The sequence below is a fragment of the Hoplias malabaricus genome, chromosome 17 (assembly GCF_029633855.1).
Source record: "Hoplias malabaricus isolate fHopMal1 chromosome 17, fHopMal1.hap1, whole genome shotgun sequence".
In the NCBI taxonomy this organism is placed as follows: domain Eukaryota; kingdom Metazoa; phylum Chordata; class Actinopteri; order Characiformes; family Erythrinidae; genus Hoplias; species Hoplias malabaricus.
In genome coordinates this window covers 4,237,567-4,264,709 of record NC_089816.1, presented here as the reverse complement: position 1 = coordinate 4,264,709, position 27,143 = coordinate 4,237,567, and the positions used below count along the sequence as shown (strand labels likewise).

The following is a 27,143-nucleotide window of genomic DNA, read 5'->3' as shown; positions in this document are numbered from 1 at the left end:
ATTACTTAACAGATCTGAGAAGAAACTAAAACATTTTGACCTCTGCAAAAGTCATGGATCATTTTATGTGTTTAATGTGTTAAATACGTTCAACTGTATGCATATTTTTTTGTTGTTGTTGTTGCCACATTTAAAGCCCCCCCTCCAGACATCAATTAAACCCCTACTATTTCTCATTCATTCTCAGTAACCGCTTATCCAATTCAGGGTCGCGGTGGGTCCAAAGCCTACCTGGAATCATTGGGCGCAAGGCGGGAATACACCCTGGAGGGGGCGCCAGTCCTTCACAGTGCAGCACAGACACACACATATTCGGACACCTTTGAGTCGCCAATCCACCTACCAACGTGTGTTTTTGGACTGTGGGAGGAAACCGGAGCACCCGGAGGAAACACACGGAGAACACACCACACTCCTCCGGAGGAAACACACGCAGACACAGGGAGAACACACCACACTCCTCACTGACAGTCACCCGGAGGAAACCCACGTGGACACAGGGAGAACACACCACACTCCTCACAGACAGTCACCCGGAGGAAACCCACGCAGACACAGGGAGAACACACCACACTCCTCACAGACAGTCACCCGGAGCGGGAATCGAACCCACAACCTCCAGGTCCCTGGAGCTGTGTGACTGCGACACTACCTGCTGCGCCACGGTGCCGCCCTTCTACTATTTCTCATTTCATCAAAATGACTGATTATATATATATATATATATATATATTCTAAATGAATAATGCCATAAAGTGTCTTAGATGTGAATTAGATGAACATTTGTACCTTAATTCGCTACATTCAGATCTATGAATACCCAATTAATCCCCACCTCTCACTCCACTTACCCCACCACTGCTCACCAGCAGCTTAAAAGCCCTGCACTATGAGTGGATGGGATTGGTTCCTTGGCTGTCTGTATTTCCCTGATCGAATGCCTCAGTTTCAAACCAGAAAGCTCAGCACTGTCTGTTCATGAAACATTTTACAACAAAACACAGACATGATAAAAAGATCAAACTACAGAGGGTTTTCGCTGGAGAGGGTCTTTGTTTCCCACTTTTTTTCCCCACTTCAGTATACCAACAAATATCTAGACTTTTGATTTTTGTTTTAATAAAATAGGTTTGAACGAACCCAGTCCACGTGTCTCTGAGGGGGAGGGTGGTGGGGGGCACAGAGCGTGTATTGAATACTCTGTAACTCACACCCACCAGACCCCCGTCCCTCACTGCCAAAACACCCTCAGGGATTAAAAGAAGCAAAAAAAAAAAAAAAAAAGAAAGAAAGAGAAAAAGTGCCCCACCACGTTTTCCCTCCCGCTCCCCGCGCGCTGCTTTAGTCCGGTCCCCATCCGTGGAGGATGCTCTCCCTGTAGCACGAGCTCTCCCGTCCGTTCGTCCGCCGCCGCGGGCACGCGCAGGAAACCGTGACACGCTCCTTCAGGACAGAACGAACAGAACCGGGGAAACAACTCCAGAACTGTTTGGCAAGAGAAAGTCTACCTTCATTCCCGGGTACTTCAGTTTTCTCATTTCCGGTGCACTTTTATTTTAATGAATTACCGGATTATTAATTTTATTTCGAGGCTATAAACAACACCCGCGCGCTCCCGTTTCTATTTCTGTTTTTTTCTTGTGCAGTGAACAGTGGTTTACCTCAGGGCCTAATCTAAGAGGACTAGTTAACCTCGTATTTTAGCTCTAATTAAACTCTACTGTCAGATATATCTGTTTTGTTTTAGCTGTTTCGAATTTCCCTTTGTCTGTTGTGAAAAAAAGGGTTTTTTTCACCTTTACAAACTTGCCCTTGTGTCTTTTTTGTTTTTCAAAATATCTGCCGGTTTTCATCGAATCCAGAAACTAGAAATTCTCTTCAGGACTTTTTTTTTTCCCCAACCGCCTGCTGAGGTGTGCACGGATATTTATTTTCTGGCCGTTAACTGAACAACAGCGTCTTTTATATTCAGCTATACAGCTGCAATATTGTTTTAACTAATAATAATAAAAAAAATGTATTCTGTACCTCACCCCTTTGGGACTGATACTGGCCCTAAGTGTTCCGTGTTACTGGACTGGAGTTAAGGCTGTGAGTGTTATTTGGGCCTGGATGTGATTGGTTTAATAATTATGGTCTCTTTTCTTCTCCAGTGAAGCATCATGGAGGCTGAGTGCCCTGCAGGTGGCGCTGAGGAGCTCAATGCTGAATTCTCAGCTCCCAAAGCGGTAAGACATCAAGCCTTGTTTTTTTCTTCTTTTCTGGTACATTGTGAACCTTCCACACTTGTGGTAACTCCTTTACACATTTATCACTGATCTATCACTGATCTATTTGTAGTAATCACAGATTATACCTATAATGGCAGAAGTGGAGAATAAATAACAAGAATAAATCGAATATGCAGAGCACATTTCACAGATTCAGGAGCAGTAGTCTTATTTAACAGAAGTGGTAATATAACCCACACATAAAACACTGAAATATATTAATCATCAATAATTAGATTTAAATCTTGAGTAGGCTAAAAAGAATGCTGGAATGAAATTTAGTTGAAAACTTTAAATAGATTCTAGAAATTACTGAATTAATAGCACTTGAATATACCTTTTACTTTCCGAGGAAATATCCACAGTGTCTTGCAGTTCTAATCATGTTACAGATATAGGCTAACGGGAGCGTATGAATGGTAATTGTGTTGTTCACTGTTATACCAACTGCTGTTTAATACATGGCGGCACAGTGGCGCAGCAGGTAGCGTCGCAGTCACACAGCTCCAGGGACCTGGAGGTTGTGGGTTTGATTCTCGCTCTGGGTCTGTGAGGAGTGTGGTGTGTTCTCCCTGTGTCTGGGTGGGTTTCCTCCGGGTGACTGTCTGTGAGGAGTGTGGTGTGTTCTCCCTGTGTCTGGGTGGGTTTCCTCCGGGTGACTGTCTGTGAGGAGTGTGGTGTGTTCTCCCTGTGTCTGCGTGGGTTTCCTCCGGGTGACTGTCTGTGAGGAGTGTGGTGTGTTCTCCCCGTGTCCTCCGGGTGCTCCGGTTTCCTCCCACAGTCCAAAAATACACGTTGGTAGGTGGATTGGCGACTCAAAAGTGTCTGTAGGTGTGAGTGTGTGTGTGTGTGTTGCCCTGTGAAGGACTGGCGCCCCCTCCAGGGTGTAGTCCTGCCTTGTGCCCAATGATTCCAGGTAGGCTCTGGACCAAACCTGGGCATTGTACGGCCCCCGGGCCGCATACGGCCCTTTGATTGACTCTGACCGGCCCGTGTAACGTTAATTGGAAATGACAAAATAAACATATTTTCTTATTTTACCTGATGCATGGACTGAAGCTGCATTGCTTTTATTTTGAAGTTGTTTTTTATTTACGTACATGATGACGCAAAACGTATATTGAGGCATGGGCGTGATTTGATCGTTGTCACTAGCAAGTCACAAGACGACTTTAGCCCTCAGAAATGTTTGCTCATGCTAAAAAAGAAAGGTAGATGCCGAATGCAGGGTTTTCAACAAAAATTGGACTGCTAAGTATTTATTTACTGAAGTGAGAGGTAAAGCCGTGTGTTTAGTTTGCGGGGAGCAGATCGCCGTGTTTAAGGACTACAATTTGAGTCGGCATTACGAGACGAAACACGGGGAGAAATACAAGAACGTGACTGATGCTGAAAGGGCGCGGACATCGGAAGCTTTGCTAGCTAAACTGCAAAAGCAGCAAGGCGTTTTTTACCAAGCTTCTTTTTTTATTTTTATTTGCATGTTTAGCGTGTTTTTATGATGCCGTTTTAGTGATTAATTGCCTTTCCCATTGTTTTGTGAAATTCGCTTGAATAAATTACATTTTTTGGAAGGCAACCTCATGTTTTCATTGCTTAATTATAACATATACTCTTACCAGCTTGTCAAAACAATGCTATTTACTGCTTTTTACAACGAAGTACAGTTAATATTATGCAGAATTGAGATCAGCCTTTTGGCCGGCCCTCCACAATATTTTCTGTTTCTCATGTGGCCCCATGGAAAAAATAATTGCCCACCCCTGCTCTGGACCCACCGCGACCCTGAACTGGATAAGGGTTACAGATAATGAATGAATGAATGAATGTTTAATACATGCCAAAGTACACATGCAGAGGCACTGACGGCGTATCATCTACTTTAGCAAAGCAACTAGATAATTTAATACTAATAAGCTTAATACACATTGTAAACTGGATTTTTGAACTGAAGCATTGCAAGCTGTTGCAGAAGACAGTCATTATATAAGTTCATATTTTGATGGGCCATCTAAGCATAAGTGTTGTTGTGGATCATTTGCATTGATTCATAAGCCAATAGAGAGGACTCAACCCTAGGGAGACAGCTCCTCCGTAGGGGTTGGAGGCTCCTTTACGGTGGTCAGGTGGAGATCTCAGTGTGTGCTGTGAATTAGTGGGCTACATCTGGCTGGAGGGTGACCCTCAGGCCTCTGCAGCTGTTGGAGGTTAGTACACCCAATGAGGGTCAGCAGGGCCAGCAGGCCTTCTCCGCCCCCTTCGCTCATCACATTCACTGCACAGAGATTGTGAATGAAGCTTTTTTTACCCCCTACGTTTCGTACTGTTCTAAGAATGTGCCTATTCCTTTTAGCTTGTTACTGGAGTGCCCTGTTCATTCTCTCTCCAGATCCTCTGTAAGGACACATTACATAACTGAACTCCACACCGCCGTGTGCTTTACCAAAGGATTGTTTTTGGTTTGTTTTGCCGACCAGACTGATTTTAAAGAAGCGTTCTCTGTTTTTCCTCATCAGCGTGCTGGGTCACTGCACAAGCACAGCCACGAGCTAGCCGAAGCCATGGAGGTAGAACAAGAAGGACTGGTGGAGCATCAGCCTCTGGAGCAGGACGACCTCAACTTTGAAAGATGGAAACCCAAGCCAAAGCCCAAGAGGACACTGCACGAGAAAATCGATGACCTTAAAACATACCTCTGGAACCCTGAGACGAACGAGTTCATGGGCCGCTCGGGGAAGAGCTGGAGTGAGTAACTTATAATAGTTGTGCGTGTGATGGTAGAATAGTGAGCACTTTAATGATTCCAGTGCAAACACAATGGACACTTGTTTTAGAGAGTGGGCAAAGAGAGCATGAGCAGATTAAGCTTGGGTTGTAAACGAAAGGCTTCAATTAGTGATGTCCTGTCTTTGTCTGAAAAGTGAAGGCAAGTTGAGTGCGCAGCCTATTATTTTTGCTCATCGTTTGTGGATTTAGCTCTGGGTTTTATGTTAGGATGAGCCGAGAGAAAGCTTTGAACTGCGGCTCCAACGTCTGTTACCACTACTTTCTCCACTTGGAAAGCAGTGTATCACTATGTGTATGTGTGTGTGTGTCCGTGTGTCCAAACTGAGTGTTTACATAGGTGCACAGATAGCTTGGAGAAATCTTGACAAAAACAGACTGCCTGGGGAATGGTTCTCAGTGGGAGAACGACTGTCGCAGTCCATTTGCTGGCCAGGAATCACATTCCTCTTACCCCTACCGAGCCTTCCCCTGCCTCTTTCCCAAAACCCCCTTGACCTCCAGACCACCTCAAACATGCTCACTTATCCCAAGTGCACGCCGACACGTAGAGAAGCATAAGTGTTTGTCCCCAGAAACTCTGTCAGACTGAAATTATAACTACAGCAAACTTTCCTGGCAACAGTCATTTCCTGTAGAGGTTTGTGTAGTAGAACAGCAGCTAAATAGATGGCTGCTATATCAAATTCCCTTTGGGGACGTTACTCCACAAGACAGTCACACAGAAAGGAGAGAGATGAACAGATAGCATGAACGCAGAGATATGCTTTAGTTGTCCACCACAAAAACAATAATTCATTATAGTTTCTTGTTATTTTCCCCCCAAGGAATATTTATAGTATTTTTTTGAGGAAGTGAGCTCATCCCCTCATTGTTAATGTTAATTAATCCAAGTTAAAAAAAGAGTGTACTTCATTTTTACAGCAGTGAACTGAAAGGAGGACAGGGTGAAGTTACACAGTGCAGTTTCTGCAGTGCTAAGCCCAGAGTAGCAGTGACAGAGGTTCTGTTCTCCCTATTACAGATCAGTGAAGCATCACAATGATTTTGAAGCTGTACTTTTAAGGTAAAAATGTTGCATAGTGTTCATTAATTAAAATATCTGTGGTGTGCTTTGGTCAAAATAGCACAAAATCAGCTACATCAACCAGTTGTAACATCTGTTCATTAAATACGTATGAGCCGTATGTCAGTTTAGTGCAAAAGTCAAGGAGAAAGGAGCAAGGAGCAGAAACTCTGGTTTTTAGTCATTGTTGCTTTGTTGTCTTTCTACTCTATGCTTATTTCCTCCATAATGAACCAGTACACACAGTTCTAAATTGTCTGCACTTTACGTGAGATGCAGTGCAAAATCAGAACCATTCATATTGTCCCATAATTTCAGACATAGGCAATCAAAAAATAAATTGAATGGGTTGGTAGGAGCTCCAGATTTATATATTTTTATAATAATATATTTGCTTATATTAATTTATTATACTAATATATATACACACGTTATAGTGCTACTGCACTCAGAAAGTGAGTTTTTTATATGATTTTCAATACTGTGCCTTACTTTGACTGTTTCATTTTAAATGTGAATGAGGCAAAAGGCAGAGCAGCCAATCAGAATAGCGCTCATTTACTTATATCTGCACTATTCTGATTGGCTGCCTTGAATTGTTCCTCATTCAGGAAGCAGTTCACACAGAAACTCTCATTATTTCAGAATGGATGGGTGGTAATAACCTGCTGTAAATAGATGAATAGATGTCACAGTCACAGTCACTGATGGCCAACTCCTCTGTGTGTATTTTGCTTGGGTTTTATTTGCTGTTACTTTTTTCATTGTGTTAAAGTCTTTTTTTTAAAGATGAATGGGTCAAAAGAATTGTTCCAGAATTGTTTGGTAAAAATGCCACTTAGATTTACACTAGATGTTAACAGTTTTTCTTCTGAAAATGACTATTTTGGATAGAGGCAAATGATGATGTAGTTTGATTAGAAGAGTACAGTTGATGGCTAAAACGAACTGCGTCCCCTTTACACGTGAGAGGGGGAGGGTCTGGCTGAGTGCATGGTGTGTATTTTGTGAAAGGAGAGTGTGTGGAGGCCTCACAATGCCAGAGTGGGGTGATTGGGATCCTTGGAGCTGCCGGTGGCTCTGGATGACTGAAAAAGACCGTCACTTCGATGGCAACCGGAGGTTCACTGTGTTCCTGAGGAAAAGGACAGCTGGGAGAATTCTCACTGGGCTCAAACAGAAAGGCCTTTGTGGCTCTGGGACACAAGGCTGGCTGCAGCTAGTCCCTGTGAAACTGCCTGCGCAGCAAAAACCATTTAACCTGGAGACACATCCTGTTTGATCAGGACACTTAATGGACACTTAATTGGAAATAAAAACAGAATAGATGCAGTTTATTTAAGTCACATCTTGTGCCCTTTCTTCATACAGCACCAGTTCCATAAAGATTTTCAATTCAAATTTTCAATCATTACCTGTTGCTTCCCTGAAAAATACAGTCACAATCACTGAGATTTACTAAGTCAGTTAAATTTACATGGATTTGGCACCTAATTAAACAGATTTCAAAATAGGTCACAATTCATTTCACTGTTGAAGATTCAAGAAAGTATCCAATACATTACAAATACATGGGTATTTTCAGACTCTGAATTCCTTTTTGGGCAGCAGGGTGGCGCAGCAGGTTAGTGTCGCAGTCACACAGCTCCAGGGACCTGGAATCCCACTCTGGGTGACTATCTGTGAGGAGTGTGGTGTGTTCTCCCCGTGTCCGCGTGGGTTTCCTCCGGGTGACTGTCTGTGAGGAGTGTGGTGTGTTCTCTCTGTGTCTGCGTGGGTTTCCTCCAGGTGACTGTCTGTGAGGAGTGTGGTGTGTTCTCCCTGTGTCTGCGTGGGTTTCCTCTGGGTGACTGTCTGTGAGGAGTGTGGTGTGTTCTCCCTGTGTCTGCGTGGGTTTCCTCCGGGTGACTGTCTGTGAGGAGTGTGGTGTGTTCTCCCTGTGTCTGCGTGGGTTTCCTCCAGGTGACTGTCTGTGAGGAGTGTGGTGTGTTCTCCCTGTGTCTGCGTGGGTTTCCTCTGGGTGACTGTCTGTGAGGAGTGTGGTGTGTTCTCCCTGTGTCTGCGTGGGTTTCCTCCGGGTGACTGTCTGTGAGGAGTGTGGTGTGTTCTCTCTGTGTCTGCGTGGGTTTCCTCCAGGTGACTGTCTGTGAGGAGTGTGGTGTGTTCTCCCTGTGTCTGCGTGGGTTTCCTCTGGGTGACTGTCTGTGAGGAGTGTGGTGTGTTCTCCCTGTGTCTGCGTGGGTTTCCTCCGGGTGACTGTCTGTGAGGAGTGTGGTGTGTTCTCCCTGTGTCTGCGTGGGTTTCCTCCGGGTGACTGCCTGTGAGGAGTGTGGTGTGTTCTCTCTGTGTCTGCGTGGGTTTCCTCCGGGTGACTGTCTGTGAGGAGTGTGGTGTGTTCTCCCTGTGTCTGTGTGGGTTTCCTCCGGGTGACTGTCTGTGAGGAGTGTGGTGTGTTCTCCCTGTGTCTGCGTGGGTTTCCTCCGGGTGACTGCCTGTGAGGAGTGTGGTGTGTTCTCTCTGTGTCTGCGTGGGTTTCCTCCGGGTGACTGTCTGTGAGGAGTGTGGTGTGTTCTCTCTGTGTCTGTGTGGGTTTCCTCCGGGTGACTGTCTGTGAGGAGTGTGGTGTGTCCTCCCTGTGTCTGCGTGGGTATCCTCCGGGTGCTCCAGTTTCCTCCCACGGTCCAAAATACACGTTGGTAGATGGATTGGCGACTCAAAAGTGTCAGAGTATGTGAATGTGTTGCCCTGTGTATTCCTGCCTTGTGCCCAATGATTCCAGGTAGGCTCTGGACCCACCACAACCCTGAACTGGATAAGCGCTTACAGATAATGAATGAATGAATTACTTTTAAAATTACACTAAAATGCAAATGTTAGGTTATAACATATTGATTAAATAAATAAGAATTTATTTTAATATTCTTGGTTTGTTTTCCCCAGGTCTCATTATTTTCTTCTACTCAGCACTGTACATTTTCCTGGCAGCGATGTTTGGCGGATGTATGTGCTGTCTGATGTGGTCCATCAGCCCCTACACCCCAACTTACAATGATCGAGTGATGCCTCCAGGTAGATCTAAAAATCTGGGAGAAAGACATATCTCCATATTTATATGACTGCTTACCTATTTAAATAATAAATATTTAGTTCAGCTGTTGCGCAACATTAATTGAGCCCCTGTATATAAAAAATATGCTACTTGTTTTTGTTTTTATTTATTTATTTGTTTATTGTTATTGTTTTTTTTTACTGGTAGGTATGACCATGTCCCCACATATTCATGATGCTCATGGCTTTGACATCACATTCAATGCCTCAGACCGCAGCTCATGGAAGAAGTACGCACGAGCCTTGGAAGCTCAGCTCAAACGTGAGTCTTGAAGTTTGCTGTGTCTCCTTTAAATGTGAACCCATTTAAATCCGCCTTACAATGCACCATCCCCCAATCTTACCCTCTTATGCTCCCTCCTCACACAACCCCAGTCAACCATTGAGGGCAGGGAGGGAAGCCCTTTTGTAGGCTGAGCGCAACCACACTGGGTTCCTTGGGCCCCACTTTTGTGCTGGTCCGTTAGACCGAGAGGCCAAGCAGGGTATTCAGTCATTGTCTGGTTTATTTATGGTTTTCTCTCTCTCTCTCTCTCTTTCTGTTCTTCTTTTTCCTCACTTTTTCTCTCATTCTCACACCTTCTAAATTTTCTCAATCACCATCTCCCTCTCTTTCTCTCTTTCTTGTTGTACTCTCTCTCTCTCTCTCTCTCTCTCTCTCTCTCTCTTTTAATCTTTCTCTCTCCTCCCTATTCAAACTTCCCACTCTACACCTGCAGCCTATGAAGATGCAGTTCAGGATAGGCGTAACATTGTGTGCAAAGAGAACACCTATTTCAAGCAGGACGACCTGGAGGAGAGTGCTGAGAGGAAGGCTTGTCAGTTTAAGAGGTCATGGCTGGGGCCCTGCTCAGGGCTCCTGGAACGTGACTTTGGCTATGCATCAGGAAAACCCTGCATCCTCCTCAAGATGAACCGGGTGAGCACTGCTTCAAACCACCGAAACACAACCTCCGAGGAAAGAGTGCTGGAGTGAGACTGATGTGGAGTAATCCTTTACACAAAGAATAATCATGGATATGTAGCGACACCTTATGGTGGAATAGATAACTGCAAGAATAAAATAGAATAAAAATAATTTATTGGTGGTACACTATATGGTGAGCACCAAGTTAGAAATCAGAAATATAGTGGCTTTCTTAAAGAAGGATTTAACATTTTTATGTGCTTAGATTTATTGATCCCCAGAAAACATGTGTTCATTTATTTATCTTTTCTAAATACTTCATAGTAATCAGGGTCACAGTGAGTCAGGAACTTCTCCAAAATCATTAGGCAAAAGGCAAGAACACATGCTGGACAGGGTGCAAGTTTAGCACTGGACATCAAACACTCACAAGCAGGAAACCCCACAAGCTGTTTATCTAAGCAGAAAGATTTTATTTGTTATTTATTATAATGATATTAGAATAAATACAAATAACATTATTACCATAAGTAGTGATATTCTGTGTGTGCTTATCCAGTTCCAAATCTCTCCTCACGGCAGTCCAGTATTATTTGAGATTATCATATAATAGCTGTATTTACAAATACTTCATTATGTTAAATCAAATGCGCTGTTGATTTAAAAAAATCAAGGGGAGTATTGAATTTTGAAACACGTCTACTACTTTGTAAAGAAAATCCACCACACTTATTGAGGAGATAAAATATTATTCATTCATTCATTCATTATCTGTAAACGCTTATCCAGTTCAGGGTCGCGGTGGGTCCAGATCCTACCTGGAATCATTGGGCGCAAGGCAGGAATACACCTTGGAGGGGGCGCCAGTCTTTCACAGGGCAACACACACACTCACTCATTCACTCACACCTACGGACACTTTTGAGTCACCAATCCACCTACCAATGTGTGTTTTTGGACTGTGGGAGGAAACTGGAGCACCCGGAGGAAACCCACGCGGACACGGGGAGAACACACCACACTCCTCACAGACAGTCACCCGGAGGAAACCCACGCAGACACAGGGAGAACACACCACACTCCTCACAGACAGTCACCCGGAGGAAACCCACGCAGACACAGGGAGAACACACCACACTCCTCACAGACAGTCACCCGGAGGAAACCCATGCGGACACGGGGAGAACACACCACACTCCTCACAGACAGTCACCCGGAGGAAACCCACACGGACACAAGGAGAACACAACACTCCTCAGAGACAGTCAACCGGAGGAAACCCACGCGGACACGGGGAGGACACACCACACTCCTCAGAGACAGTCACCCGGCGGAAACCCACGCGGACACGGGGAGAACACACACTCTCACTCATTCACTCACACCTACGGACACTTTTGAGTCACCAATCCACCTACCAACGTGTGTTTTTGGACTGTGGGAGTAAACCGGAAACCCACGCAGACACAGGGAGAACACACCACACTCCTCACAGACAGTCACCCGGAGGAAACCCACGCGGACACAGGGAGAACACACCACACTCCTCACAGACAGTCACCTGGACCGGGAATCGAACCCACAACCTCCAGGTCCCTGGATCTCAGGAATAACATGTATCTCCAAAATAGTAAATTTATAGGAGAATAATGTCAGTGAAAAAAAGATATTATTCCAAGTATTTTGGAGCATTTCTGTTGGTCCATTCATACAATGTGAAGGACAGCTGCTGTATTCAAATGATGTACAAAAATGGAGATACGCGATATATTTTTTCTTATATTTGTTAAACTTATTGCTTCAAGCTGTACTGTATAACCAAAAGTTAGTGGACACAGACACATCTAACTTCTAAAAGGAACCGTAATTATAGTTGGTCTGTCTTACTTTGCATCAGCATCATCTTCTACTCTTTGGGAAGGTTTCAGACAAGGTGTTGTGAGTAACTGACACAGCCACAAGTCAAGAGCATTACTGAGAACAGGTTCTGACACTGGATGATTAGTTCTGGAGCACAAACACAACTCCAACCAATCCTCAAGTTATTGGATGGAAAGCTATCACTCTGCTCCGCTCTGCTATAGTGCGTTACTGGGCATGACTTTAGTCTCATGTGCAGCTGTTCCAAAACTTTACAGATTGTGCAAAATTCAACATATAACCTACCTGCAAAACACATTGTGAATTACAATCTTTTCTACTTTCTTTTACATTCTTTACACAGATTCTTGGGTACTTGCCCGGTCAAGGAACTCCAGTGAATGTGGACTGTGTGGCTAAAGTAGGTTCAAAGCCTTAACATTACTGTGCAGAATATAATGTATTGAGGGCATGCTTTTTTCAGATTTCACATTGTCTATTCAGAAAGGGACGCCCGAGGCCCTTGGAACCGTCAAATTCTTTCCAGACAATAATTTCAATCTGACGTACTATCCTTACTATGGCAAGCTGAGACACGTAAGTATATTATATTTCTGTATTATATTATCTCTCTCTTGTGGAATTTAAATTGCCTATTTAATACATATCTACCTAAGTTACACCATCTAGACATTATCACTAACTTCATATTTATATATTCACAAGTAAATATAATTATGCACATGTAGCATTAGCAGTTGTATTATCCGTGACAGTTTATTCAGAATCAGAGAAGGCAGAGGCAGTGATTTAGTGTGTAATGAGCTGAATATTTGATTGGATGTCAAGGAACTGTTTATATTGCTGCAGGTAAACTACACCTCTCCTCTCGTGGCTGTGCAATTTCCCAGTCTCCAGCTGGACACTCATCTACATGTCCAGTGCAAACTAAACGGCAAGGGCATTATCAATGATTCTCCAACTGACCGCTTCCTTGGCAGTGTGTCCTTCTCTCTGGAAGTGGGAGCATAGTGCAGGTGTAAAAGTAACTAAACGCAAACGTCTAAGTGTACATTTTGGTTAAGAAATAGTCCACTGTACTTTCATTATCCATGTTTCTTCGCCCCTGTGGCTTCACTTGAATTTAATGCAGCTTTGTTTCAGCAGCGATTTGCCCACACTTCCAATGCTCTAGTAAACTAGACTAGTGTAATTTTAACTAAAGAGCAGAGAGCACTGGAGAGACTGTGGAATAGTAAAAAGAGTGAGATTTCATTTCACCACGCCTTAATGAAGTCATGCCTTAACATTCTGTAGAGCAGGCAAATAATCATGACTGTAGTTTTTTAAATGCAGATTTATACACTGTACAGTATGGAGAGATAATCGACGCCGTCCGTTTACTCTAGAGCGTTAACTACTTTAAGTCAGATGGTACATATATACATAGCTGGATATATGTAACTTTAAAAGACAATGAGTAGGATTTCTGTTTTGGGTTTTACAGCAGTGGGGACTCGTTTTTGCTTCTTTTGTACAAAGCCACTTCTAGGTCACATGAGAAATTATATTGCTTAACAGATTAATTAGCTCGAGATGAAGAGAAAACAGACATATGTATATTTCTTTAGCGAAGTATGGGTGCAAAGACATTAGTACGAAACCTAATAAGGCCAGTTTTTAAATGAAACATATGTCTATATGTTTAAAATCAATATATATTAAGATATAAACAGGTTCAATATTTTGATATGTTAATAGAAAATATATATATATATGATAGATACCAGCATACATTTCAGTGTATGAAGCATCCTAAGAACTGAAGATTAAACTGTAAGAAATAGCATTTGTGCAGCTAACGTTCCAAATGTAACTAAATTTTTGTTAAGACCCTCGGTCTGATTGTAAGTGAACTCTGTTTAACAATAATTCAGATTTGAATGGCCTTCATTTGCAACAGAATGATCCCATTAAATGCAGATTGCTGTCAAATATTAAACCTTATATCACCACGCTCGCTCAGTGTTTTATAACAATCAGTTGGGCTTTAGAAGTGATTTCTTTTTACTACATTGAGAACTAAATTGATTTACGTGTTTTAGCACCACTAATGTTTTTCCTCAGAGATAAATGTATTTTTCCAGAAAAAAACAATGTATGAATTGTGGAATTTTCATGATCTTATCAGTTATATTATAAAAAAATTGTATTTTCTTGATGTGAAATGTAACCTGACCTCTCAGCAGATAATGAAAATGTTACACGCACAAACATGATACCAGGCCCCGAATTAAATATAGCTCAGTATCTCTACAGATTAAAAAAAACAAACACTGTGCCTCATTGGTTCTGTGAGAAGGGCTTCAACCATTTTATTTATTAATTGTGTTTGTGCCATTGACATGGAACAATCAGTTTTCAGGTAATGGGCAGATGAAAATCAGAAAGTGTGAGTTTTGGGATTCGGTAAAATGCAGAGGAGTTACAGGCTCATGTTTTTAAAAAAAACAAACAACACTCCTAATGTTCTAGACATAATAAAGGTGGAACAGAATTAACTAAATGAAGTGTTTCTCTTTGACTGCTTCTGTTTACTGAAGATACACTATATTCTCATCCAGTATTCAGCATTCTGCAAAAATAAGTATTTAAGGAGTTTTTCTCACCTTTGACCTAAATACTGTACCTTCTGGGAACTCTGTTCAAGTATTTAAACACCGTCCACTCTTTTAGACACACCTACCTTGTAAAGTCAAAGACAGTAGCTCATCCTCCAGTCCTTCATCAGTGGACACATAACGATGTTGGCTGAATATTGTTTGTTGGTGGACTATCCCCAGCCCAGCAGTGACACTGAGGGCTTTAAAAACTCCAGCATCTCTGCTGTGTCTGATCCACAAGCCAACTCATACCTGCTCTGTGAGAGTCCTGACCACTGAAGAGCAGTGTATGGTCAGTGGAGCTGATAAAATGGACCATGAGTGTAGATACAACCCAGTAAACATTTAGCCGTTGATTCAACGTTGAAATAACGTAATGACTGCCGTCTAATCAACGTTCTCTTAAGGTTGAAAATGAAAGTTGAAAAGACGTCCAAACACAGACATTGAAAAGACGACTATTAGACGTATTTTGGACGTCCATTGACGTATTAATTGGTCATCACTTAACTAACTTATTAAGATGGATTTTGGACGTCCGTTGACTTTATCAATTGGTCAACATTTTTAAGATGGATTTTGGACGTCCATTGACGTTTAAAATATGTCCTTGATGGACAGACTACTTTTAGACCTATTTTGAACGTCCAGGGACGTTCCTTGTTTACTGGGAAGGTAGGTGTTCCTAATCATGTGACTGTTTAGTATATAATAAGTGTACTAAGTCTGGACAGCAGTAAACAACTAAAGTACTTCAACACAGCTGTAAAATGCACACAATGTGACTCAAACTTTTTAGCTTTCTTTCTCCAGTGTGTTATTCAGCCCTCTCTCATAACAGAGGACAAAGTTTTACATATTTCCATGATCCAATACACGTCAGGATCAGATAAGAGTGTGCTACTCAGAATTCTCAACATAAAAAAAACATTTACAGCATGAACCAAGTCCATGGACATTTGATCGCATGATCCGTGGCTGTATAAGTCAACTGTTAGACAGTAACACTAGAGTTGCTCACAGTGGACTAACAGGAAAGAGAGAGAGAGAACCTTATGGCGTGTAAATCCTCTACTTGGCAGCAGGTTGTCAAAACATGGACTTTTAATCTTGAAATAGTGACTTATTCCCCAGTTACTGAAAGATTCTCAAAATATTTCTTTACTTTTAAAAAACATTCACCCAGACTTTGAGTTTTTTTGTGTGTTTGATGTTGCTCAAGTCAGTAACATCTCAGACCTCCAGTGGTAAAAATACTTATGACTTCAAGAATTAAATAAATTAATAAAAATCCCCAAACAGCTGATTAGTATTTTTTATGAATTCTCAATGTTGCTTTTTCTAACAACTTAGAGCACGTCCAAATTTTGGAAAATATTTTTATACAGAGTGCGAATATATTAATAAGTCAATATTCCGACATAGCCCAGTAAACATTTAGCCGTTGATTCAACGTTGAAATAACGTAATGACTGCCGTCTAATCAACGTTCTCTTACGGTTGAAAATGAAAGTTGAGAAGACGTCCAAACACAGACATTGAAAAGACGACTATTAGACGTATTTTGGACGTCCATTGACGTTATTAATTGGTCCCGAAATAAATTACTTGTATAAAACGCGTTTTGGACGTCCACTGACGTTAGCGATTGGTCACCACTTAACTAACTTATTACGATGGAATTTGGACGTCCATTGACATTTAAAATATGTCCTTGATGGACAGACTGCTTTTAGACCTATTTTGAACGTCCAGGGACGTTCCTTGTTTAATGGGAGTGCTGCCAGGATTGTTTCATTATTGATTGCATATAGTTTTATGAAATTCCGTTTAATAATTCAAAATTCCATATACAATCCTGTCAAGATAATGTCTAATTAACTGATCTATATTTTACAAACTGTGAAACACAAACCATACACTGCAATATTTAAAAAAAAAGCCATTTTATTTAAATCTCTTCAGATCTCAACTCGGCATTCTTTCACAAACTGAATCACGTCTGAAAGTGTAGGGACAAGGAAGCGCAACACAAAAGGCACACTATTTAAGGGGTGATCATTTTCTGGTGTGTGATTTTTGGTTTTGCTTCTAAATGTACAGAAAAACTCTTGATATGTCCATGACCCACTCCACAGGAATTTGACAAGACCTCCAATAAGAGTTTAAGGAGCAATCAGTTTAATCAGCAAGGCCACCCCCTCTGGGAGACTCCACTCTAAAGGAGCATAAACTGGTTTATTCAACTTAGATTATGAAAAAGGGTACACACACACACAGAGTGTAAACATTCTACTTAATGGTGTTAAAAGTCATGATTGCTCCTGGCCAAAGACACTTGGAGTGCAACTGACCCCACACACTTCCTGACGATCCCTGAGAAGGGACCTAATGACCTACAGAGAGGGATGAGAAAGGTTTATATGCTAAAAAAAAAATCACTACAATCCACTACATTCACCACCTACAAAAGCTGGTAAAGTGTCACTGCAAACTTTAGTGTCCCTTTATCTTACAACGTGATAAGTGCAATGATTACTATGACAGTAATGACCTCAGTTTATTATTGACAGGTATCAAGAAATATGCTATGCCAGATTTTGTTTCCTCCTCCTTGAAGTTCCACGACATTGATCCATACAAGTTCAGAACACATACATTCAAGGTTAATAAAGTAGGGCAACAAAAGATCCTAACTCTAAGTTAACCATTCATACATTCATAATCACACGAGAAATCACAGCACAATCATCGTGTAGAGCCTCGAGCGTCTGTCTCCGCGAGGTTAAAAATAGATAACATTTTTAAAAGAGCTATTCATTTTCCATGCATTTTAACATTTAGTGCAACGCCAGTGATTATTTGGAGTCTCTGGGTTTTACGCCATCGCACCGAGTGTGGATGAGAACTACTGTCAGCAGAGCTCTTACATAATTAAATACAGGCTGCAAACAAACCAGAAACTGAATTTTCACAGAAGCATTTACAGTTTACAGGATACACGAGAGTAGTTTGCAGGATGAAGATAAGGAATGGCAACTTATGAAAATCAGAATTATTATTGTTTTTAAATGGTCGTTTGTACTAGAATAAAAACATGTTTGTTGGGAGAACAAAATAAATAAATCACTTGTTGAAACACCCCTTTCTCATGGAATTGTTACATGTAAAAGTATAATGGGATTATGTCAACATGGCAAATACTCATTTGAAATACTAATTCGAAGCATAGAAACACTGCTGTCCCAATTTTAATACACTTAAATTCTAGTTTTTACATGTTGGAAAAGAAGCTGTTAATTAAGAGCTGAAATGGCTAGCTGTAGGTGTGCAAGGAGCGAAGATGCAGAAAGGTCACGATGGAAAAAAGAGGACAGAAGTGAAGTGCTATGGAGTTATGGAGAAAGATATGATTGGAGTTGCTGAGGAGGTTTTATACAGACTGATAACCAGTGCGACTCTTCCGCCGACCAATCAGGTAAGAGATAAGCACGAGGATGATTAAGAAGCCAAGAGCCACACCCACAGCGACTGGCACCAGAAAGCTTAAATCAGCCTCCAGAAAACACTCCTCCGCTGCCAGGGAAGAACAGAGATACAGTTAGATCTGAAGAGATTCAGAGACAGGAGACATGTGTAAACGTAGAAAAGACCAAGGGCTGAACCAAGGAAACTTGAGAAGTATCCTGTCAAGCCCTGAAAGAGATAGATAGGAGAGCAAAGGAATTGTTTAAGGTTAACCCTGTTAAACAGGAATTCAGTAGACATCTGACTGCACTCCGATCTCTCACACACACACACAAACTAAACTTGAAACTCAAATTCCACAAGTGACAAAACATAAAAATTCAGAGGTGGAATCAAACAAAAATCAAAAGGAAGAGCACAGCTGTGATAAACGTGCAATCCCAAACATTAATTGAACTGTTCGTAGCCCACAGTGCGGCTTCTCTTCCGCCCGATAAAATAGGCCACTACAACAATCAGTATGAGGACAATGAGGGCAATTCCGATTGCTATGGGCACGATGAAGTTGTCTGGATCATCTGCTTGGCAGTCCTCCGCTGAGAAAGAGAGCATTCATGAAGGAGAACGGTTAAACCATTGAGGAGAAGGAAGACAAACATTACGCTGCACTAGAAGCATTAGGCTAAGAGTGAGCTCAGCCTGTGCTAGTGTTAACATTTTAAAAAAGGCCCATATCACCGATCTGTCATGTTTACGAAGCTTACAATAGTCCCTCTTCACTCCATATAGACTCCTCCAAACATGCACCTGTTCAGTTTACAGCAGATTCAAATCCACAGTTACCTTGGAGGTCACAAGGAATGTTTAAGCCTGATCTGTATTATGAAGAGGGCATGCAATCAGAGCTGGTATTTAAGAAAAACTACTCAATACTCCCCTGCTATCACCAAGTCATCACTAAGATAAAGTAGACATGTCATAGGATATGGACCCATTACCATGCACAGCACTGTTAAGACATGTTTAGAGATTAAGGGGGAGGAAAAGAAAAATCACCCGAAAAGACAGCCACTGACGTCATTTATTACACAAAGATTGTCATTCAGAATTCCCTTTTCCATTAACATCTCTTCATCAGAAAGCAGGAAATTTGACAGTGAATTTATTGAACCAATCACAGCTCATCTTAACATATGCACCTTCATTAAGAAAGGCAAGGTCAGCATCAACCAATCACAATTTCCAGAGGGCAACAAAGTGAACAAATTTTGATTTCCCTCTTCCCCCCTCCCCGCTGTGCTGCAGAGCCTAAATCACACCGAATTCAATTACGCCAGAGTGCAGGTGATTGGAAGATCATAAGTGTAGTGAGATTTGATAAAGCAGGAGCAGAGAACGTAAGAAATGTACACACAACATGAACATTGACTTTCCTTTAATGCTGTACACTACAGAAATTCAAAAAGTGCAAAGCAGTGCTTTACCAACCTAAAGCTCTAGGGATCTGTAATACCAGCTCATGACTGAAGAGGGAAACACTGACTTAACTCATTAGCATTCATCATTACTCGCATTGGAAATGCCACTGCAGTTTGGGAAGTTTTTTAAAAATGGAACATTATAGTTGGAGAAAAAAAAAAGCCTCAGCCAAAATCTTGAATGTGCACAAACAGCCCATTTAGAGTGAACAGGATTAGATTTGAATTGGGGTCCAGCTGAGCAACAAACACTAGAGTTTCAGGTTGAGTCAAGTATTGCTTTTAGAACTCATCCTACAGCAAAGGCAATTTACAGGTGCAATAAGCATCTCCCCCACCCCCAGTTATTTACAAAAAGCAGTTCCCCAATGATTGATGTCCATTGGTGAAGTCTTCCCTTTTGTTTTTAATATTTGCAAAAGTGGTTAGATGTAATTGTCAGTGGAAAAGGGTTGTTTAAATATGTTTAAGGAACCACTCACCCCCACACAAGACTAAAACTGCATGAACGTTACTACCTAAATTAATCCTACATCTCTAGAGCTATCCTGAAGTGATTTAGATGTTAAAAGACTGCAGAACACAACTTAAACCAATGAGTTTAGCAGATGATTGAGTGATCAAGAGCAAATGCAATGTTTCATATCCAAAACTACCAAAAAAACCATAAATCATTGAGCAATTTCCTCATTAAATTAGGAAAAAGAGCCACTTGCTGCTAAACAAAGAGTGACAAATCAAACTAAGTTGTTAAAAGGAAAGATGAGGGTGGGTGGGGTCATTAACAGTAACAGCACAAATAGACCTGAACCACTGCAGTCACTTCAGCATTTCGGCACAGAAGCCAAGACCAACGGAAAAGAACTGCAGAGGCCCAGGACGTTATTAAATGACCTACAATGCTTGAATTTGGAATTGCGATTTAAAAAGTTATTACAGGGTCTGATATCCAACATAGGTCTTTCGTCGACCAATCATGTACGCAATCACTACAATGAGAATCAAGCCAGCGAGAGCGGCACCAACAATGATTGGGATTAAGAGGCTGGTGTCATCCATTGAACATTCATGGGCTGCAGGCAGAGAGAACATGAATTAACACAGTGAAGTGGCAATGTCACATTAGTATACAGGAGGAGACATGATCAAACAATTATGGGAAAGTTCACTGCAAAGGATTGTTGTTGAGAATTTAAAGCTGGGCAGAACATACCTGTACTGAACTTGTCTTCGCTGACTCCAAAGGGCTGTACTTGGAGATCAAACGTGTTCAAGATGAGGTTGTTTGAAATGTTGAACGTCTGCTCCTTCCTGCACATGTATGAGCTTCCCAGTGAAGCCTCCCACAGGGACAGGTTACTGTTCCAAGAGCTGAAGATGCTTCCTGTTGACCAAACCAAATTAACAATTTTAAAACGCCACTTTTTCAAACCATAAAAAAGGGCTAAAATAAACCTTAAGACGCTTACCATCGGCATTTTGCAAAGTGAAGTTCAAAGTGCTCAAGTGGAACTTGTTGCTTTGCTATTAACAAAAAACAAATTCAATCATTTGAGTATAGATTTAGAAAGTAAAAATCACGGCCACTTTAAACCTACATGGTACGGCTTTAGGACGTTTAAGACACTAGAAACTGAACAGCACAGCATTTCAGGACCTACAGAACTCAACTTAATACTTACATTTGAAAAAACAAACTGGACTGTGATGTTTTCTGATCTCAGGATGAGTGTAGAGTCTGTACCATTGCTTCCACAAGATCCATTAGCGTTTGTCACATTTGGTTCAAGGTTAATTGTCTGAAAGATGGCTTCCTAAGCAGAAAAGACATTAAAACAAGTTGATTATGGGTTTGTTTTACAATACTGAAAAGCTGCCAAAAATCTGACTAGAGGAGACTTATGCACATACTTCCTTGAATCTGAACTGCAAGCCCATATTGGCCTTCAGACAGACAGAGTTAGGCCCAGCATAGACCCTGTAGTCTCCAACAGAAGGACTGGGTGGAGTAGGAGTTGTAGGGACACTGGTGGTGGGGATGAAGGGCGTTGTGGAGTTGGTTGGAACAACTGATGTGGTATTTGTCGGCTCTGTAGTTGAAGCCGTTGTACCATTGGTGGTGTGGGTAGTTGGAGGAGAAGTTGTGGCATTGGTTACGTGAGTAGTCGGAGGTGGTGTTGTAGCATTGGTCTGCTGAGTAGTTGGCGCAACAGTAGTACCATTGCTTGTTTGAGTAGTTGGTGCTGTTGTTGACACTGTGGTAGATGTTTCTGCAGTGGAACTGGGCACTGTCTCAGTGGGCTCAGAACTGTCCGAGTAGTCTGTTACACTATCAAACAAGCCTTTTGTGGTAGAAGAATCCCTGTCCTCCATGGCTGTACTGGCAGGCCAGACATAGCTCTCAGGATATGACAGGAACACGTCAGCGCAAACAAAACCTAGAAAAAAAAAAAGAGGGTTGTGAAATGACACCACCTTTTAGGTTTAGAGAAAAACACATTGACTTTCAGCCAGCATCACATCATTCCCTTTATCAATCTCTTTGGAGTTGTGCGAGCAAGAGACATTCTCTCAATGAAAATAGGATTGCTTTTATATCAATATCAAATTATGAAAAACCAGCAGAAGTCATGAAGCAACCCCTTTGAGATTTGTTTTACTAATTTCACACATGTCTCCAACGTACAAAGAAACTACAATAAAGTCATAACTTTCACAAGCATTCAGGTTTCGTTTGGTCTCCTATGTGATATGTTTGTGTTACTAAGTTAAGTTACTAAGTTGGGCCATCAAGGACAGCACAATAGAAGAGACAGCATCTGTAGATACTACAAAATGACTCAACATGACAAATGTCACAGCAAATACCCACACACAGGAAACTAGCAAACCTTCCTTTAAAAGACAAAAGCAGCTTTAGGCTGCAATTCATTATGTTACATAACTTCAAGGATTAGAAAAAAACAAACTGAAGATCATTTCATACGATGTAAAAAAAATGACTCCTGGACTGGGAACCCAGGTAATTTTAAAATGCAGATACAGAAAATACCACAAACAGTTTCTTAAAGTTGGCTTCGTTACAAGTTGTGTATGTGCTTTGTTAAACACAAGACAAATCAGGAGCCTTAGAAACTTGCAGGCAGCCATAATGACTTTCCACAAGCAGATGTTCTGTACACCAAAGGCCTCTCCCTTTGGGGAAAGGGTGTGCGCACCTCAGGTCCATGTAATATTTGAACCATGCCTTGCACTACAGACAGGTCAAGTAATGATTAGCTTGAGGAATCTTACCAAAGGTGTCTGAAGTCACAAGGCTGAGGAAGAACAGCAGGCAAAGGCCAATCACATGCTTATGTAAAGATAAGCAGAGGTGATCACTCCTAAACACACTGCAGTCCAATACCTGCTTTAACTCATTAGAAATTACAACTCCTGTTAATCCAACATTGCTTCAAATGTCTGTGCTTAGTGACTGTAAAATAAGCTGTTTTTTCTCACTTCTCAAACTTTAGAACCACAATTAAACCAGGTTTATTACAATTTAACAACTTTCAAACACATAACGAATAAAGAAATTCATTAATTTCAAACTCACTTAACTAGTAACATTACTCATTAAGCAACTCGTCACCCAAGAAAGCTATAACTTTAATTAAAGATATTTAACGTTACCTGTGGCGTTTAAACACTGTATACAAAAAAAAAAATCTGCAGCTTAGTGCTCACTGAAAGTTACATAAGAGCTTATTGCTTGCCCCGTTTGTTTTTCTGGCTTCACAGACAAAGCGATAGAGAAACAGAAAAAACGTGCACTAAACAGCAAAACAAAGTGCTGACAGTTTGCTTCACAAAAAAACAAACCAAATATCACTCACGTCAAAGCCAACGCTAGAACTGTAAAGATACTGGCAGAGTTTAGGGTGATATTAACGCCCTAAAACACAAATAAACTCTTCCTGCTCATAAATACGGAGCCTAAAGCATGAAAATAGCAGCTATAACTCGAAGAACAGCAAATAAACCAAGATAACGTAAGAAACTAAACTACGCACACAGCCAATAAAGACGCTAGCTAGCGTTAGCCTTTCCCGCTCAGGCCTCAAAACGCAAAGAAACAACCCCAAAAATAAACCTTCCCAGATTAAAAAGCCAGAATAAAAGACTTCTCACCGCTCGTTAGAAGGAAGAAGACGGTGAACACCAGACTGGGAGCCATGTTGACGGGCCGCGGGAAGGGAGCGATAAGAGGCCGAGGCTCTGCGGAGCTACACCACTGTGAGTACGGGGAGAAGAGCCGGGGTGTAAAGCACAGCGCCGCGGAGCGCTTTAAGAGCCGCGCACACAGCTGACACGGTCATATGACCAATCACAGGCCGGGCCAGGTTGCCAGATTGTGTGAAACCCACAGTTTTATGTGAGATTCTCTCAATTGTCTCATCTACACTGACAATACAGGAGCACTTTGTAGTTCAACAATTATAACATGTAGTCCATCTGTTGAACTGAATACTTGTTTTCCTCCTCACATCACCACAGAGCAGGTATGATTTGTGTGGTGGATGATTATCAGTGCTGAGATGACACTAATTTGTTGGTGTGTTAGTGTGTTCAGACACAGCAGTGCTGCTGGAGTTTTTATAACTGGTCACCTTATTAGTCCACGCTGTATATGTGACGTCAGAGACAGTAGCTCATCTGTTCTTGCACAGTTTGTGCTGGTCGTCCTCTAGTCCTTGGTGGTCACTAGATGCTGCCCACGGGATACTTTTTTGATACGGGATATTTTTGGTTAGTGGACTACCATTGGACCAGCAGTGACACTGAGGGGTTTAAAAACTTGAGCGTCCCTGCTGTGTCGATCCATTTGTACCAGCACAACACACACTAAGACACCACCACCAACAACTTCAGCATTGAGAATGATCCATCTCACAAATCATGGCTTCTTGGTGGTAGCCCTGTGGGGGTCATGACCATCAAAAACAGGGTGAAAATGAGCAAACAAGTATACAGTGTAACATATGGACTACAGTGTGATATTAAAGATAAATTAAAAAGATGATAAATTAAAGAACTACAGGATGTTCCTTTATGATCAGTTAACTGCGTAAGGTGCACCCACCATCCCTGTTGACAATTAAGATAACCGCATCCCCATGTTCAAAAGTTAACTAAAAATACCCACTTTTGCTTAAGGCTACACAACTGTCTGTTTTTGACTTCGCTACTGTTCTGAATGTGACTGATTTTACACAACATCAAATGTTGACCTTAAGAAGAGGATAAAATTTTTCTGGAGTTAGTTTGTGGTTCTGACAGACTGGCAAATCAAAAGAAAGAAAGGACTGGAGCCCCCTCTAAGGTGTATTCCCGCCTTTGGCCCAATGACTCCAAGTTGTACTGACAAAGCAATGTCAAGTTTTGTTTATCTCTAAAGATATTTCTTTGCACTTTTGTCAGTTACAGAAAAATTTAAGAGAATTAACAAATCACAGATTGTTGAACACAACACACCCTGGAGGGGGCGCCAGTCCTTCACAGCGCGACACACACTCACACACACTCACAACTGTGGGAGGAAACCGGAGCACTTGGAGGAAACCCAAGCGGACACGGGGAGAACACACCAAGGTCCTCACAGACAGTCACCCGGAGTGGGACTCAAACCCACAACCTCCAGATCCTTGGAGCTGTGTGACTGCGACACTACCTGCTGCACAACTATGCTGCCTACATTGGTTATTACCTACCAAAACCAGGTGAGTGAAGTCTTGCCTGTCTGGTCCGGTCCCACAGAACAGGTACAGATCGCTGGAAAGGTTAATGCTGAATATGATAGAAAGGTATGAGTCAAGAGTCAAGAATCAAGAGAGTTTTATTGTCAGTTCTGCACATGTACAAGACATACAAAGGATTGAAATTAGGTTACTCTCCTCTCCAAGATGCAGTCACATTTAACAAAAAATAGAATAAATTCAACTAAGCTAAGTATATAATTATATGAAAGTGAACAAACAGAAGACAAGTGCAGGACATACGATACCAGCAAATGATGAGTTTGTTGAATAGCGTGTGTGGGAGGCAGAAGTGTGTGTGTGTGTGTGTGGGGGGGGGGGGGGGGGCAGAGCAGGGAGAGAGTTCAGCATTCTCACAGCCTGATGGATGGAGCTATCCCTCAGTCTGCTGGTCCTAGCCCTGAGACTATGCAGTCTCCGCCCTGATGGCAGCAGGCTGAAGAAGCTGTGTAGTGGGTGGGTGGGATCACCTGCCAAGCAGAAGGCTTTTCGCAGGAGTCGGGAGCTGGAGGGTTCTGCGGCAGGATGCTGTGCAGGTCCCGTACCACGCAGTGAAACAGCTAGTCAGGATACTCTCGATGGCCCCCTAGTAGAAGGTGATCATGATGGGGGTGGGAGCTCTTGCTCTTCTTAGCTTTCAGAGATGAGAACATGGTGTAATGCAGCTTGTTGCACACTGGGCTGTATAACTACAGACTGATCAAAATGCCCTTTTTGACTGAGTACCTAAACATCAAATATGGATCATGGAGTGATGGACAGGTCCAGGTTTGTTGAATCACATTTTCTTTTACATCATGTGGAAGGCTGAATGTGTGTGCATCACTTATGTGGGGAAGAGATTACACCAAGATGTATTTTTGGAAAATGGCAAAATGCCTGCTAGCCTGCCTTGCAGTACTCACGGTCAAGCCTTTGTGTGGTGTATGGTGTTGTTGTTGGAGTAGTGTTTTGTGATGTGGTTTGAATCTAGTTGCATCTCTTATGAACTTTTTATATCAACGTCCTCATACATCTATCAGATATTTGTGATCTCCCTGTGTTTTGCTGAGCTGAAAAAGTACTGGGTGAGGCTTTCTGTAGAAATGCTATGTAGAATTGCCCATATGTGGTATGTTGTTCTCTCTCTTGCTTCAATACCTTTGCTAAAAGGATTGCAGAGATGTAATATTGCTGAAGAGACTGACAAGACCAGCGACTTTTCAGTGAACTCAAAGGGAAATCTATTTGCATGCCCTTATGACACTACCCTGGAGCTCTTCACTTGATGCAGGATTGGGTTAAGACATATGACAGCTGAGATTTCCTAGCCAGACAGCACCCTGATAAAATTGATGGCTGTGAGCAATAAGCCCAAAGTACATTCAAGGACGTTTCTGGTACACAACAATGGAGAGTGAAAACGATGATGCAGCCGGTAAATGGTGATGGGGATGCACTACAAGTGTGGACTGACCTTCCGGAGGGTGAACACGACAATGTCACTGGACCAATGAAAGTAACCCAGGTGTACCCCTCATTATTACATAAGGGGAGTGAATGGGTATTGATCCCACAGAAGAACTACAATTGCACAAACTGAAACGCACACCTGTTTCAACAGATTTTTATTTAAGCAGTGTTTAGTAATCAGTGAGAACTGAAATTTTACGGAAAACAAAAGTTCCCACATACCATTCATTTTACATGTGATTTTCACTTAATTATTTACTTATAACATTTAACACAGGTTTATACTTTT

General features: G+C 41.9%; 2 protein-coding genes across 3 annotated transcripts; one reads left to right on the top strand and one right to left on the bottom strand.

The window, feature by feature from the left end:
- Window positions 1-1,329: 1,329 nt before the first annotated feature.
- On the top strand, window positions 1,330-14,572 carry atp1b4 (ATPase Na+/K+ transporting subunit beta 4). The gene is made up of 9 exons (XM_066648592.1): window positions 1,330-1,520; window positions 2,154-2,228; window positions 4,787-5,015; window positions 9,061-9,189; window positions 9,377-9,490; window positions 9,948-10,147; window positions 12,360-12,416; window positions 12,500-12,592; window positions 12,866-14,572. The coding sequence occupies exons 2-9, from the start codon at window positions 2,163-2,165 to the stop codon at window positions 13,025-13,027; spliced, it is 1,050 nt and encodes a 349-aa protein (XP_066504689.1). The 5' UTR covers window positions 1,330-1,520; window positions 2,154-2,162; the 3' UTR covers window positions 13,028-14,572.
- Window positions 14,573-16,598: 2,026 nt separating this feature from the next.
- lamp2 (lysosomal-associated membrane protein 2) lies at window positions 16,599-23,932 on the bottom strand. Of its 2 annotated transcripts, none has more exons than XM_066649249.1 (6): window positions 23,778-23,932; window positions 21,516-22,042; window positions 21,287-21,418; window positions 21,074-21,128; window positions 20,818-20,988; window positions 16,599-18,234 (listed from the first exon to the last, which is right to left on the bottom strand). In XM_066649249.1, exons 1-6 carry the CDS (start codon window positions 23,821-23,823, stop codon window positions 18,092-18,094), a joined length of 1,074 nt encoding a protein of 357 aa, XP_066505346.1. In that variant the 5' UTR covers window positions 23,824-23,932; the 3' UTR covers window positions 16,599-18,091. The 2 variants fall into 2 exon arrangements, with proteins under 2 accessions (XP_066505346.1, XP_066505347.1); XM_066649250.1 differs by lacking the exon at window positions 16,599-18,234 and adding an exon at window positions 19,190-20,677.
- Window positions 23,933-27,143: the final 3,211 nt, after the last annotated feature.

Coding starts and splice junctions, on each gene's coding strand:
- atp1b4 (XM_066648592.1), top strand. CDS start 2,163: ATGGAGGCTGAGTGCCCTGCAGGTGGCGCTGAGGAGCTCAATGCTGAA. Junction 9,491..9,947: donor CTTGGAAGCTCAGCTCAAAC/GTGAGTCTTGAA, acceptor CTACACCTGCAG/CCTATGAAGATGCAGTTCAG. Junction 12,417..12,499: donor ATGTGGACTGTGTGGCTAAA/GTAGGTTCAAAG, acceptor TTGTCTATTCAG/AAAGGGACGCCCGAGGCCCT.
- lamp2 (XM_066649249.1), bottom strand. CDS start 23,823: ATGGCTCCCAGTCTGGTGTTCACCGTCTTCTTCCTTCTAACGAGCG. Junction 21,419..21,515: donor TGCAGTTCAGATTCAAGGAA/GTATGTGCATAA, acceptor TTTTCTGCTTAG/GAAGCCATCTTTCAGACAAT. Junction 20,989..21,073: donor CACTTTGCAAAATGCCGATG/GTAAGCGTCTTA, acceptor TTTGGTCAACAG/GAAGCATCTTCAGCTCTTGG.